At 42.7% G+C, this 15,626-nt stretch overlaps 1 protein-coding gene across 1 annotated transcript in view; it reads left to right on the top strand.

Annotated features, from left to right (window-relative positions):
* LOC138511247 (receptor-type tyrosine-protein phosphatase kappa-like) overlaps nucleotides 1-15,626 on the top strand; it is a 1,445,374-nt gene that overhangs the window by 971,191 nt on the left and 458,557 nt on the right. The window contains exons 16-17 of the mRNA XM_069626788.1: nucleotides 3,052-3,194; nucleotides 11,405-11,492. Of these exons, the coding sequence (XP_069482889.1) occupies nucleotides 3,052-3,194; nucleotides 11,405-11,492 (231 nt within the window). The remainder of the gene's footprint in view (nucleotides 1-3,051; nucleotides 3,195-11,404; nucleotides 11,493-15,626) is intronic.

Genomic DNA, 15,626 nt, shown 5'->3' with positions numbered 1-15,626 from the left:
ATATCATATCAGATATATAACGGAGCGCTTAGAAAGATATGCAGCAGTACATATGCATAATGGAGCACCTGACATAGGTAACAATAGAACAGATATACAGTGGGGGGTGGGATACAGAGTGGCACAGAGGAGGGGCACCGGTGTACTGGGTGGTGAGGAGGAGAGGGGCAGCCGGTGTCTAGCGAGTCTGGAGCCAGTGATGGCCTAGGTGTTGAGGCAGACAGATTCCTTGAAGAGGTAGGTCTTGAGTTCTTTTCTGAATTGTAGGAGCGTGGGGTCGAGTCTGATGATGATGGGGAGGAGGTTCCATAGTCTTGGTGCGTGGGCAGAGAAGGTTTATCTTCTGGTCCTTTCCTTTTTGCAGTGGTGGATTTCAAGTCGGCACGTGTCCTGGCTTCTGGTGGTGCACTGTCCGCCGGAGATGCTGAGTTTCTCTGCAAGGTAGCTGGGCGACTTGAGGGCTACTGCCCTATAGATGGTGCAGCAAGACTTAAAGGGGATTTGTGCATGCAGTGGGAGGCAGTGTAGGTCAATGAGGGCTGGGGTGATGTGTCATATCTGCGTAGACCCTTGATGTGGGGTGCGGCTGCGGGTAAGACACTTCTCAGGGGCACAAGGGAGGATGACGGGAGACCTTTGAAGAGTGCATTGCCCCCATCCTGGTGGGATAGGACCAGTGCTTGAATAGTGTATCTAAGGCTGTCCGGAGGGAGAAGGGTCTTCACTTTTCGCAGGTGGGAGAGCTGATACCAATCTTTCTTGAGTTTTCTTAGCTATGTGTCTCTTGAAGGAGAGGTGTTCTTCGATGTGGAACCAGAGGGATTGGCACAAGAGGTGAGCTCAGGTGTGAAACCCTCAGAGTTCGTGTTTGATAGCCAGGTCTGTAGGTCTCTGTGTTCGGTATTGTTGCTGAGGAGTAGGAATTCGGTCTTGGAGGGGTTGACCGAATGCTTCAAGTATGCACTGGATATCCAAGACTGCATTGGCGAGAGGCAGATTTTGAGCCTGTGAATGCCCTTTATGGAGTCGATATCGATAGCTGTGTGTCGGCGTATTGGTGGATGTGGCTGTTGTGTGTGGCTAGGAGGGCTCCATGTATAGATAGAAGATCACTGGGGAGAGGATGGAACCCTGCAGGACAAGTCCTGTGGTGCTACATTCACAATTCATCCTGCACTAAGGAATTCTGTTATAACCCAGTCTTATTCCAATCAATTTCCTTTGCTTGGATATCATTACATAGTAGGATTGTACAACACTTGGGCTATTTCCTAATCCAACATGTTTCTGTCCTTGTGTTAGTATCAATGCCTGGGCATTCTTGAGGGATATACTATTATTTAGTCCTACATTTGTCTCCTTAGGTTCTTGAGGATAAATCTGTGGTATTCTGAAGATTTGTATTTAAATATCTTACTGCATTATACTGAAAAACCCTCCTAATTTCTCTTAGCCAATGTTCCACCGATTGGAAAGCCTGCAGAGTTAGGCTGGGGCATAGGGATCGATAATTCATTCCTCTCTGTAATTAGACCCTATGCCAGGATTCTGCAACATTTTGCTCTCGAGATATTTTGGGCTTCAGCTCCCATCAGCCCTAGCCAGCATAGTCAATAGTGAGGGATTATAGGATGCCTAGTGCAAAACATCTGGATAGCCATGCTCGCAGACCACTGATCTATGCAATGGAATTCTATCCCTCAGTCATCCAATGTGGTTCCCTCACTAACTCTGAAAACTATTTTTAATTCTTGCTCAACACTTTGGTTATTATTCCATGCATACATATCACCCTTTTATCTCTTGCAACTCTGCCCATTTAAACTATTCTGGTCCATGTTGCTTCTCCATATATTGTTGACCATTTGGGCTGCAATGATCTGATTCTAGACACATGATGTGGCCAGTATAGCTCAAACGGCAAGCAAACCGTTATATGACCCTGGGTGTAATGCAATGGTGAGATATTTCGGTTCCATGGGATGTTGATGTCTGTGCTCTTATTGTTATAGTTATGTTTGTTTTTCTTTAACTTAAGTCTAGTCTGACCCCTGCACCACAAGAAAAAGGAAATCAACATTTAGGAACCAAGGCCTGTTGGCTATGTCAATGCTTGTTATATGGAGCAAGTCAAGTGAGGGGCTTCAACACAAGAGGTTTCCTGACATAATTCTGTTGTAGACTCTGCAAGTAAAAAGTCACAACACTTCAGGGATAGACCTTACCCTGACTGTTTCTGAGAGACACCAGGAGTATACCAGGAGCCAAAGAAGGTTCTTACTGCTGTGGTCACTTTCTCCTTTCAAAACACATTCTGGAGCATTAATCCAGTGGCAAGATGGGAAGGATAAGGGTTTGTTTACCTTATAGATTTTCCTTAGGAGACTCAGAAGAACAGATCAAAGCTCTGATACACTAGTGAATAAAGCAATGCAAAAATTACTCCGATCCAATTTATTTCGAAAATACTCAACATTTCAGACATATAATTTGGGGGTTGGGAGTCTAAATTAAAATAGAATGTTTATGAGAACAGCAGTTTTAAACACTGTTGAAAAATCATGAAAATTAAATCAAAAGGAGCCTCTAAAAAGAAAGAGAGCAAATGAAGAGAGGTCTTTATTATATGTAATCTAATATCACCTACTTCCCTATGCATCCTCAAGTAAGAATGCAGACTGACAAGGAGGTTGTAGGGAGGGTGAGAGGGAAGGGCTTGTGTGTATACTGAGTGGCCAAAATCAAAAGTTTAAGCTTAGCCCTTTAAGCGTGGGATGTTATATATCCCCATTGCCATCGCTGTAAAAATGAACTGATTAATTATTTTTGTTCTCTTTATATTATTATATTCATATCCTGTATGCTACTTTATGTATTGGTTTTTCACCTCTATGAGTTAATCATTTTTGCACACATTCCTATTATTTGTATTATATTAAATATGATTAGTTTTCCCTAATTTTGTTTAATCATTTAAACACAAATTTAAATTACATTGATTACCTTAAGTATCGTAAATTACCATGTGATTTGATATTTTGTCTACTGTAGGAAAGATGAAGACCAAAATCCCTGTAGTTGAATTATTGGAGGCTATGAAGAAGTTTAGGAAAGCAGAGCTGATGGAAGAAGAGAGGCATAACACTGAAACCGAAAGTGACCCATTTTCAGTAGGTCGATTTGCTGAGTACCAGGTTGGTATAATAGAGTTGATATCACTGCCAGAACGCACTACAAGTACAGCAGTGTGAATGTAGCATGAGAGCAACTAAGTACTGTACATGCATGTTCATGTAGACTTTTTATTTAACTTGTCAGCATTTTAATGGCTGCCTGCCCAGTGGTCCAGATTGACTAGACTAAAAACAAGGTTTTTCCCTTGCATTTCTTGGAAATTGGGGTGTGGCAACTCAGGGCTTATTGGCCTCCTCATCCACAAATTAGTAGTATATATACAACTTGAGGATATTTAAAGTGTTAACCAGTATTGGGAAGTGGAGCGGGAAGGTGGCATGAACGCGCAGAGATTGCCTGGAAAAAACAAACTAAACTTGAACTGAAAGGGACTGTGTCTATTACACATCCTCTGTTGCATAACTGGAAAGTGAGAGAAAAGGTCAGAGAGGTGTAAGTGCTTGCCTCTAACATGGGGAAAACCTGCACTTTTCAAGTTTGAATCCCAACAGTACCCACTCAGACTATTATCTTCCTGGAGCTGATAAATTGATCTATATGAAATTGGGTGATAACAGTAGTTATTACACTGCTTGGATATGGATTGGAAACGTAAGATCTACGATGATGTGCTATATCAACACAGAACTATTATTATTATGACTATTATAATGAGCTTTGACTTTAGGGCTACCAATGTAAATGGCAATTCAAAATTACTCTGAATTGTGTACTCTCGTTATGCGGCTGGTACCTTGAAAGATGCTCCAAAGTCTTATTGCGTTAATTAATGCTTTTTAATGTATATCTCAAAAATAATATCAGATTGCATTTCTTTGCCCGTCTATGGTGACATGTGTTTCGGCGCTACACCCTTTCTCAAAACCGGGCTTTTATATTTTCAACCAAAATTCCAAACACATAAAACATAAATTCTGTAAAGAATATTTACATTATTCAAATGAAATACCGTTATGTGAAACAACAGAGATTAAGGGTTGGCAGTAGGTAAAAGTGGTAGGGGTTGAGAAACAGGATAATACATTATTAGTAAAGTATTGTGTTGTACATTTGAGAACATATTCAATAAACTATTTCATTTTTATATTGTATAAATTACTATATCAGTGACCCTTTTCCGATTTATCAAGTTGAACACTTTAAGATCTGAATTCCAATGCACTATCAAATGGCATTTGTGCCTCACCAACGTAATGTGAGTTCTATTCCTTTTCTGAATTTAAACTGTGTGCCTGCTATTGTGCTTATACCTTAATTCATTTGCTTCACCTATGGTGGCACCTTATTCTTCATAATGTTCAAACAGTGTCTAATAACCATATTCACTTCTTATAGGTACTACTACTCACCCAATGTTTTTCTTCAGAACTATTATCCCCTCCATTTTTGTTTCCACCATTTGTTATATCAGGGATAAATACCTTAGTCCTATTAAAACATATATTGTATTTAGCTGTCTGTCGTTTATGAATTCCTCATTATAGATTTATAAGTTATATGTGATCTATTAGAGAGCACTCTCTCTTTACGCCACCATCAGTGCTTACCTTCTTTGTGTAGAAAGATTTGAAGGAGCGTCCTGCATGAAGAGGTCAAAGCGCGGACGCCATCCTAGATTCTATATATACCGGTAAACAATTTGTGATGTCGCACGATGTGCGTGTTACGTCACGATGTTGCCACGTCATGACGTTACCGCAGCCATACTTTGAGATGAACCTACCCATTGAGCTTGATTTGTGCCAAACGCTGACATTGGTAATGAACTTTTATATCTAAATTGACCCTTATCTGTTCCTTGTTGTATATGATTATATGTGCATCTTGCTAAAGGACCTATCTTAATTGGATAATTGTAAATCTTCCTCCCTTGGCAAATGTTACGCTTTCTACATATAAATCATTGTACCATCTTAAATGTATTATTGAGTTTTTCTCCAATCTCCCAAAATAAGTATCCCTTACTTATAGTAACTCCTTGTCCATAGACAAAATGTTTGCATATGTTAGAATTCTATGTTTGCAAATGTTTTTAATAGACTCCATAGGAGCCTTACACAAATATTTCAAATTATACGTATGATTTGATTTACGTCAACTGTTCCTACACACATTTTGAGACAGAGGTGCAGTAGCCCAATAACAAGAGGGAAGACTATTTAAGGCATGTGACTAAGGGCTTGGCAAGACAATTTGAAGATTAGATAGACCTTCACTGGAAGCACATTCAATGTGTCTATAGAGTTTTGGGGATTTGGGGAAATCAAAAATGTGTTCTTGCTTTGTAGACTTCTCCAATTTAGTACACCAATTGTGAAGGAATCTTGAAGCAAGACACAGACAATGTATTCAAAGTTAAAAGTAAAATGGTTTATTAAATTAAATGTCAGGATGGTAGAAGGCCTAACTTGCCCTGTGCTAAGGTGGGATTTCTCTACTTGAACGAAACGAAGGAAAGTCAAAGAGTTCCGGGGGAGAGGATAATTCTGATTGAGTAACCTTCCTGAAAGAGAATCTCCCCTCCCCTTCTAAAAGACTGCAGCATGTCTGACATCCCTCCTCACCAGATTGCTTCTCAAGGTAAGCTTCTCTCAGACATTTGGGGGAAAGAGATTCCCATAGATTTGCATACCTCAAACTTTCCACCAATTGGCCTTGCTTGATATCAATGGTATTTGCAGAAAAATTCAAAAGAACAAACTTCAATTCATCTCCCCAGGATCTTTCTCGAGGGAGCAATACATAGCTAGCCACGTTGTTGGGGTGTTGGGGAAACTTAGTTGTAAACCTAAAGAGATGTTTATCTTGTCTTTCCCCGGGACATGACTATATTGGGGACAAAAAACATGGAAATCATTGCCCTCTACAATCTTTTTATGGGGAGGAAAGCTTGCAAATTCAAAACCTGGAAGGTGACCCCTAAATCATGATTTATATGGTCAGGAGGTTTGGCGTCTCCCAGCGGACCATCATTTAGAAAATGTGACCCGTTGAAGGGGCTTGTATTGGTCTTTGCCCTTTGAGATTTTAGCCTATTGGAGAAACATGTTGGTAGTTTTTGAGTGCTAGTTTTCGGGCAGATTACACATGCTTGAATAGCATTTTTAATGTCAGCGTGGATTCTGGACCAGTAGAACTTGTTTGCTATATGAGTCTGAGTTTTGGACTGTCCCAGATGACCTCCCATCGGGTGTAAATGGGATATGTCTAGGACCACCTGCTTGTAGCATTTAGGGACTGCCAACTTTGTTTTTACCAGACCCTCTGAAATGGTGTCTCCTCTATAAAGTCCATGTTTCAAAAAGAAAGAAGGTTGCCCTTTTTCCTGACCCTCTGGCTCCGACACTACTTGTAAAAATGCTTCATCTAACAAGGGGTTGTTTTGTTGGGCAAAGGCTAAGTCTGGAAGTGTCTCTGGCTCTACCTCTTTATTTTTTCTGGGTTCAGGGTTGGGAGGGCCATCAGATGTTTCATTGAATTCCCCAAAGCCTTAAGTTCCTCTATCTGTGCCTTGCTTCCCAGATTCTTCCTTAAACCTAGGGCACACTTCTTTCTTAAGCACCCGTTGAGCAGTTTTATCCCCTTGATGAATTTTGAATAGGTCCTTCCCGTGGTTTTGTAATACTACCTTAACATCACCTCTAAAGTATGGGTCTATTATTCCCACAAATACATCATTTCCAAACCTCCATGCCAGCCCTGATGTGGGTGCTAGTCTGATGTATGGATCACGGGGTGGAATTAGTATCAGGTCAGTAGGTATAAATCTTCTTTCACCTGGAGGAATTGTCATCCCCACTACTACAGATGTCAAACCCAATAGGGCCCTTAGTAGCTACTTGTGGTCTGATGCAATGGCACTTAGCTTTTCAAATCACAGGGTCCCCCAATTTGTATCAGTTGAGCCACATCCCACCATTTGTGAAGGCATCATGAATCAAGACACAGGCAACGGATCGGATTCAAAGTTCAAAATAAAATGTTTTTAATGTCAGGATGGTAGAAGACCTAACTTGCCCTATGCTAAGGTGGGATTTGCCTACCTGAACGAAACTAAGGAAAGTCAAAGAGTTCATCTTAAAAGACTTTCTGTTTCCAAAACCTATCCTTGCCCTCACAACTAAAGCTAAACAACGTGTACGGATGTCACTAATCAGAGAAATGGTGTTCAACACAAAGTCTTGAGCTTCTCTAAGCTCTTAGTGTCCTTTTCAGCTCCTTTTCTCCAAGTTCAAAAAAGTTTGACAAAAGTCTCCATATTACCTTTCTCAAGTTCAAGGCAATACAGTTCCACACAATTCCCAGGGTTCCCTTTCCCAAGTATCAAGCAACACAATTCTAAATAAAAGGGGCTTGAGGCTCCATCCTCAAGACAGCATTATAGTTCCTCTGGTCTTAGGGTTCCTGTCCCCAAGACTTCAATGCAACAACTGATATTTGTTTCAGTCTTTCAAAGTTCAACACAAATCCAGGCCAACTTGACCCTCCCTTCTTATTTGCATCACAAGCTTAATTGTAGTGCACCTTCTTGGTATATTTCATAATGTCTTTGGCTGTCTCACTTCAGAGCTTCCTGGTTTATGCGCAGTTGTCAAACAACATGGTCCACCCACCACAGGTCATGCAACCAGGAACTCTAGGCTCTACAGTCCACAAAGGTTCTTCTGTATTTACCCCTGTGTCCAAGTTCACCATCCCTTGCTTCCCGGGCACGTAAACTGGTGGTGGCACATCTTCTTTCCTGCTTGCTCGTAGGTTCAGCAACACGCTTCCCAACACTGAGGCCCCCACACCTGTGGTAACCTAACGTCTTAGCTTGCCTTGGGCTCTACTGGTCCTCTGGTCATCGGCCGGTGTTCTGGCTTTATCACAGGCCCCACCATGGCTTCCTCCTCACGTCACAGGTCTCCTGCTGGCCTCTCCTGCACAGGTCTCCCTGTTGCTCTTTCTGCTGCTTCACAGGTCTCCCTTTATACTCCTGCAGCCACTTGCATAATATACAATACTTTATCCCCAGACAGTCTGACTTGCGTGGCACTATGTTGTACAATGCACACTCAGACTTTACAATTCACACACAAAACACATGCTGCAGCACACGTTTATCAATCAAATAAAAGAGGCAACTTGGTGCGTCCTATTTGTGTGGTGTTCTTTGTGCCACCACATAGAGATATACATTTCACCACAGTCCACTTATCCCATCTCACATTCATATTGGAAGATGCCGAGAAAGAAATGGAGGTCCTACCTCCACAGCCCCTCCTCAATTATAATCCATGGAATGTTCACTTATTTCAAACAAAGAAAAAAAATGGAATGTTTTGTGTGCTCAGATTGTATTTAACAGTCAGCAGTTTAGTTGCAAGAAACGTGTGTGTGATGCCTCAGATTAATACAGTATTTGGGGTCAAACAGAAGTGGCCAGGCTCACCTACTTGATCCTTTCATCACTGTGTCTTTGGACACAAATGTTTGTAGACTAGGACTAAGCCTACTTTTTTCACAACATTATAGAATCTCTGGCTGATTTCATTTTAATATCTTTTTTTGCCATTGTATTTCAAATTGTAAGAGGGATGTCCAAGATTTTCATCTCATTATGATTATGGAGAGTAACGATGTGTCAATTAAAAGGCAACTGAAAGACAACAAAGGAAAGGTAGAGCCAGAGCAGAGACATTTTATTTATTCTCTCACTTAGAAGCACATGTTTGAGCCTTCGAGATTCCTGGACATTATCAATGATTTATTTTTTTCTTTTTGTGGCGTGGGGTGTGGTCTAATATTAGCAAATAGTAGTATTGGGGAGAATTCTCAGAAATGTGCTAATTCCCTGTACCTTAGAGACCCCCAGCAACTTTGCTGGATTTTGAGGACTTGATGTTTTTAACCTGGAGAGAGTGAGACCCTTTTTCCCACTCTCTCACGTGTTTAATATGATTTTGTACTGTGTGGTTCTTTTGGTTATGGAGTCTGACAAAATCCATAGGCATCATCTTTTACATTGTGTCATACAGCACCTTCAGTGCAGTGGCACAGGGAAGTCTTTCAGATTTCCCCAAGGTTTAAATACCTTCTCTGGGATAAACTACTGTTTCCAGGAGCAGTAAAGTGAAATTGACGTTACTTACATTGTAACTTTCTAGACCCAGCACACACTATCTTACTATAAGGTGCTGGAGGGGTTACTTAGTATCCCCTGTGTCTAGCTTCTCATGTAACATTTTTTTTTACCTTTCCTCTCTAAATGGCTGGTGGCAGTGGTTTACTTTTTACTACCATTATGGGATTTTACTGCGTGCTGCCTTCACAGCCACGGTAAAGCACTACATGGGACAGCCACGGTAAAGCACCCATGGGTGCCATTTTTGTCAAAATGGCCCCAGACTTCTTTTTGTTACCATTTCTTTGTGGAAAGGTCCTTCTTGAGATTTACTCTGCATGCCAAACCAGATTTGGTCCCTTTGTTTGTTTCGTCTTTGGCGGGCTTCACGAGTGAAACTCGCCTCTGGCTACAGGGTGTCTGGCGGGGGCAGGAAGTGAGGGAGGTGTCCAAAACTCCCTGTGCGTAGTCTCCTAGGAGACCCAAATGCACTCTGTGGTGATTGGCCGGCTGACTCTCCGGCAAGGACCGCCACCCTGATGGGTGACTGACAGCTAGGCTGGAATTAATGGGAGCAAGCTGCATAAAAGGCGAGGCATTTTTGCTTGGAAGGCAGAGTTGACCACTGAACGAAGGAATCCGAAGAAGAACTTAAACAAGATACCTTCTGCAACTCCTGGACCGTTGGTTTTCCCAGTGAAGCCCTGCTGCTGTGCTGAAACTCCAAATTCGTATCGACAGAGAAGCCTCTGCAAGGACGACTTCTCCCTTTGAGTTGGTGGGACCAATCAACTCCAAAGTAAGCCACCTGGACATCCTCTCAAAGCTGGTTGAATTTCCACAGAGTTGCTGCTGGAAACCGAATAGCCAGGGAGAGGAACACCAGATTGTGTGTGTTGCTTTTAAGCTGGCCAAGAGCTCCAGGAAGATCCTTCGGACTCCCAGGCAGCAGAACTGACCGAGCCTGAGCCCCTCAACAGAGTGTTAGACTCCAGATGCAAGGAAAGTCCATCTCGACAGTCAGGAACCGCAGTGTTGCTATTTGCGGCAGGCGCGAGGGGCTGAAACACTGAAGTGCCACTTGTTTGAAGATTGCCGGTTGTGAGCAGTGACCATTCCCATTTCATTGCAGGAGTCCCCAGAAGTCCTCCCTCTTGTCCCCATGGCTGAGGCCCAGGAACAGTCAGATCTGCAGAGCTGCACAGGAATGACTCTGCACTGAATGACTCTGCTTGGGGGAACCAAACGTACTTTGCCTGCTTAAGAATATTTGTTATCTCTTGTTTGTTCTAAATAACCTTTTCATTTGACCCCTTCCTAAGAATATTCTAAATGCAACAGTGATATATTAATGTCCCCAGCACCCTAACTATTGAAGTCACCTGAGGGTGTAGGTTATGTCTGTGGCCCATCCCAAAAGGGTACTCACTGATTTAGAAACTGAAGAGTGTGTGTTTCTAAATATATGTATGTGTTGTGTTACATTGCTCCCTTCAGAAGAAGGCTTATTCTAACTGACTGATAAATATATTAATAATTGTTTATGCACTAAACCTTGTGTGTAAGTGTTTATTTGAATACTTGTCACTGTGAATCTCTGTGTAACTCCCCTACAGCTCACATTGACCCCTCTTGAGATAAGCCTGACTGCTCCACATGATACCAACCTGTGTAGTGCAGACTTATACCAAAGGTTTGGTTTCTATTGCCAGGATGTCAAGGTTGTAGTGCAACCAAAGGGTACTGCATACAATCTTGCCTAACAGGTAGGTATTGTGGAGTGTGTGTGCTTATGATTGCATTTCTTCGACATGTGTTCTTAGCGTAAGTACATTATTTATTATAGCTTAGATATGTCCTTCTGTGATTACAACACTCAACTTCTCATTGGTATTCTTCATTTCAAAGGCACAAGTAGCATGTATAATGCGATATGTGTCAATTTGTTAATCCTGATTGTAATATTGATAGTACGTTTTTAATTGGTGATTCCTGTGAATGTCCTATTCACCTCTCACTTCTGTCTGTGTGATTATGTGCTGTGATCGCCTTACAGAGTATGTATATCTTGGCTGGCACTTATCCTTGATTATTACTCCGTAGACTTTGGACTCTGGGCTTCTCTACCCTTGCATTTTTGGAACAGCCGCTGAGAACAAAAGCAAGAACCGCTACAAAAACATCATCCCTTGTAAGTACAACAAATAACAGTTGATGTTAGATAGTAAACATAAAATGTTAACTTTGAAGCTCTAACCAATGGGAGAGAGCGAGAACGAAAGGAGGAGAACCAGAAGTAGAGCAATGAGAGCCATGAGATCAGGGAGATTAATAAAAGAGAGTTGGAGAGAGAAAGAGGACGAGCACCTGATACGGGCACACATCTTGAATCATTGTGATACCATCCTGGGTGAAGCTCTGAGCAGAGAACCTTTAGGAAGCCCCAGAGGGAGTAAGAGAGGGCTTCAGCCTTTAGTCCCTCACCTAAAACCTAGGTTAGACTAGACAATAGGGGTTACCAGTCTCTACTCTTGACATTGACCTGGGTGTTAGAGAAGCCTGGGTTAGGGTGGCGGGACCCCATGTTTGGTCAAGTGACCATGCAAAAAAAAACTAGTTCAGCCAACCTGCAGCCTAACCAGATCATCATAAAGAATATTAATTGTTTGTTAGTTAAAACTGTTGAACCATTTTTGGGATTCTCGAGTTGAGGCAAATCGTGACTCTATGAAGAAAGCTTCCATCTTCAGCAATCAGACTACGCATTTTCAATCTGTAATTTAGTTATCCCAGCACCACACTCGGGATCACTGTATTCAGAAACCAGTCTGTGTTTTAGATTTTTATTTGTGAGAATGCACACACCTCACAAACGGAACCCATGAATAATCTGTCGATATCACGCTTCACCTAGCCCTTTAACAGTCTGTCTGTATCCTCAGCTGTGTAACTGCTGCTAACGAATTGTCTAGGAAGGCCCGTGACTCTCCTTCAGGAACAGGTACTGTACATCCGGTACCATTAAAGATGGCAGACGCCGTGGTCGGCATAGAAACAAGGCTGCATCAGCAGGCTTTCACATCCTGCCACTCTTGTGAATCAGCTACTGCCTCTATGATCCCCAATGTGGCACCCAATTGGCCACTAACAGCATCACTAAACCTACCAGCATCGATCCGGCATGAGAAGTCGGGGCATCACCGCGAAGTCCAGTGACTGTCTGGTCCTGCCCGGGCCGTAGTGCCTCCTACCCTGCCGGAAAACTACGGTTCGTGCTCCCATACTTCTCGCAGTCCATGCTATATTAAGCCTACCACATTCCTGCCTTCCTTATGGCCTCAAAACGTTTCCCAAACTCAGCACAGCTCGCCCGTTCCCTGTTTTGCACCTCAGGTAGTGATTGCCTGCAGCGCCACTGATACCCCTCTGCAGCCTCCCTTTGACCAGATAGAAATACACGACTTTCCCGCTCCCCATTTTGCCCTTCAGGCAGTGTGCATGAACAGCGACTCTAGACCTTCCATGATACCCCCTACTGCAGCCAAACGACTCAGGAGCCTTAGAATTAGAATGGCCCTCCCACATGGGAGAATGATCGTCACACCAATGCCCTTTCAGGCTAGGAATGCTCGACTTGGGGGTCGCACTATGCCCTCAAGCTACATTAGATCCTTATACAAACAAATGAAGCCCAATACCCCGAAGGAGTCTCTTTCGCACCAGTACAGTACTTTCAAGGTAAAAACCACCCCCAATGACTTCATACGCAACCAAACCCCCTCTCACACTCCTACCCTGATGATGCCCCCCATGGCACTCCAGCATCTGCCATCCACCCTCTACATGGATCAAAGCCTTCCCTATTATCACCCTGTCAGGCACTGCCACCCAATCACCAGCAAACTCCACCAAACAACTGCCAAGCCTCCCACCTCTACACCAAGAAACCACATAGGGTATTCCCTTTTTGAAGCACCGCTCTACTGATCCTGATAGCCCGACCACCTCTCCCACCCCCATCAAGGATCCCCTGATACTAAACTGCACCCAAGTAAATGCCAGGTCCGTTCATGCCCACCCCTTAGATATCCATAAACTAATCACCACGAATATACTTGACATGCTTGCGATCTCTGGAACCTGGCTCCACGCTACATCAGACCCTTGCCTATCCATTGTGATCTCCCCTAACTACACTAGCCATCGATGTGACAGACCTGAAACTAGAGGTGGAGGGGTCACCTTAATTTTTATCAGAAAAATCACCACAATGCAGATATCATTGTACCGTACTTTCTCTTAAAATACCTCTATCTTGCACTGAGACTATCACCATGTATGCCATCTACTGTCCCCCTGGACCTCTGAACTCCTTTGAAGACGATCTTCTTCACCTCCTGACCACCAACATTAAACCTACCTCAAAAAGTATTCTTCCTGGTGACCTCAACCTAGGACCCAAATGATCTGAATACCACCTCTGTAGAGAATGCCCTCAAAGCAATAGGCTTTAAGCAATGTATCTTATCACCCACCCTGTATTTGGTAAGTCTCATCGTATGGGCGACGGACAAGTGGGATCACTTTCCACAAGAACATTGGGCCCAAGGCAACTACTGCATCCGTTCTGCCATTTGAAGCATCACAAGCTGTAGCATAAGTCACCTGCATGGGCTACCCAGTTGGTCAGGGTTACAAATGAGCCAATACTGTTAAAACAGAGCTTCATCTATACCCAAACCACTTCCACTCCTCCTGCTTAAGAAACCCATGCCTGTTTACCGCAATCCTTATGGGTAGGCATTCACAACTTTATCTTTGATCATTGAAGAAAATATATATAAAAGGCACACCCATCACCAGTACCTACATTGTGTAGTTTTCATGTATAAGCATGCACTTGAAAAAGATATTGAGAGCGAAGAGGTTGGGTAGGGGAGTAGAGTGAGACAAGAGAGGAGAGTAGGGGGGTTGGCTATGAAGGCACATAACCACAAAACAGAATGTGAAGTAGAAGATGAGATTCAAAAGGGAGAAGGGAAATCAAAAGAAGAAGAAATAGTAGACTAAGCAGATATAGAGAAGAGAAGGTGAATACCAGAATGAATGACCAAGCAGAGAGGCATAAGGCAATAAGAGGGAAGACCAAAAAGAAGGACTGAGCAATAGTCAAGGTGAGAATCGGTTAGGGATATAATGCACAATTCTGTGGCATGAAAAGCCAAAGGCCAGACACAACATATATAAAAAAGAAAAGGCCAGACACAACATATATTATAAAAGTGAAAACAGCAGACATGGGCAGTATTTGACATGTGAAGAGTGAAGGAGACAAATTGATTTAAAACGACCCCCAGATTGTGTGCCAAGGGTAAAAATGAGAGGAAGGAAAGAGGCAACAAGAGACCAGGAATTGGTAGAACAGAAGGAGAAAAATCATGAAATCATTAATTTCAGTCTTGGGGAAAAGTCGTTGGAAACCAGGATGGCATAGAGTGAAAAGTCTACGAGCTAAGATCAGAGCCTTGAGGAACACCACAGAGAATGGGACGTGATGTAGACCTATTGCCAGGAAACTGAATGAGTGTGATTATAAAGTTAAGAAACCATTGAAAAACTACACCCGAGAAATCAAAGCAGGAGAGAGAGGAAAAAAGTGGGGGCTGCCAAATACAGCAGAGAGATCTAAGACTACATGAGAGCTTGTTGTGACAGGGGGAGAAAAGGTAGTGTGAGAACACAAGGGATTCAAAGTTTGGGTCAAAGACTTTTAGAAAATAAAAGGGGGTGGGAAAATGTCTCTCCGTCCCTGCACTGGACGTGTTTCCCTGCCTAAAACCAAAACTAACTGCCTGTCAATGTCAGAATGTCCAAAACAAAGCCATCCCATGTCCAAAGTAATATTCTGGTCCTCGCACTCTGATAAAATAAACGCTAAGGTGCAAAGGATCATTTTTTTTTTCAATCTTTATACATCTGACATGGGGACTTTTTAGCTCCCTTTGCATTAGCGAGTCCAGTATTAAATGGGGTCCAACTACACTGGCTCGCCTATGCAGATGATGTGCCTCTCTTAGATAGAACTGCGATAGGACTACAACGATTGTTGGATGGTCTTTTCAGTTATGCGAACATAAATGGGCTCTCAATTAACCCTACAAAATCTAAAATCTTACTGTATAGACAGAAAAATAAACATGTCACCTACCACCATTGGTCATTGGGGGGATAGAGAATATCGAGAGTAGAAGAGTTGGTCTATCTTGGCTATAACATTTTTGCTAACCCAGAAGTGTATAAGATGGAGCATGAAATTTCCCTGAAG

This window comes from Ambystoma mexicanum, chromosome 6p (genome assembly GCF_040938575.1).
Source record: "Ambystoma mexicanum isolate Mex_15411 chromosome 6p, UKY_AmexF1_1, whole genome shotgun sequence".
Taxonomy (NCBI): domain Eukaryota; kingdom Metazoa; phylum Chordata; class Amphibia; order Caudata; family Ambystomatidae; genus Ambystoma; species Ambystoma mexicanum.
The sequence above is the reverse complement of the archived record's forward strand: the minus strand, read 5'-3'. Positions and strand labels throughout refer to the sequence as shown.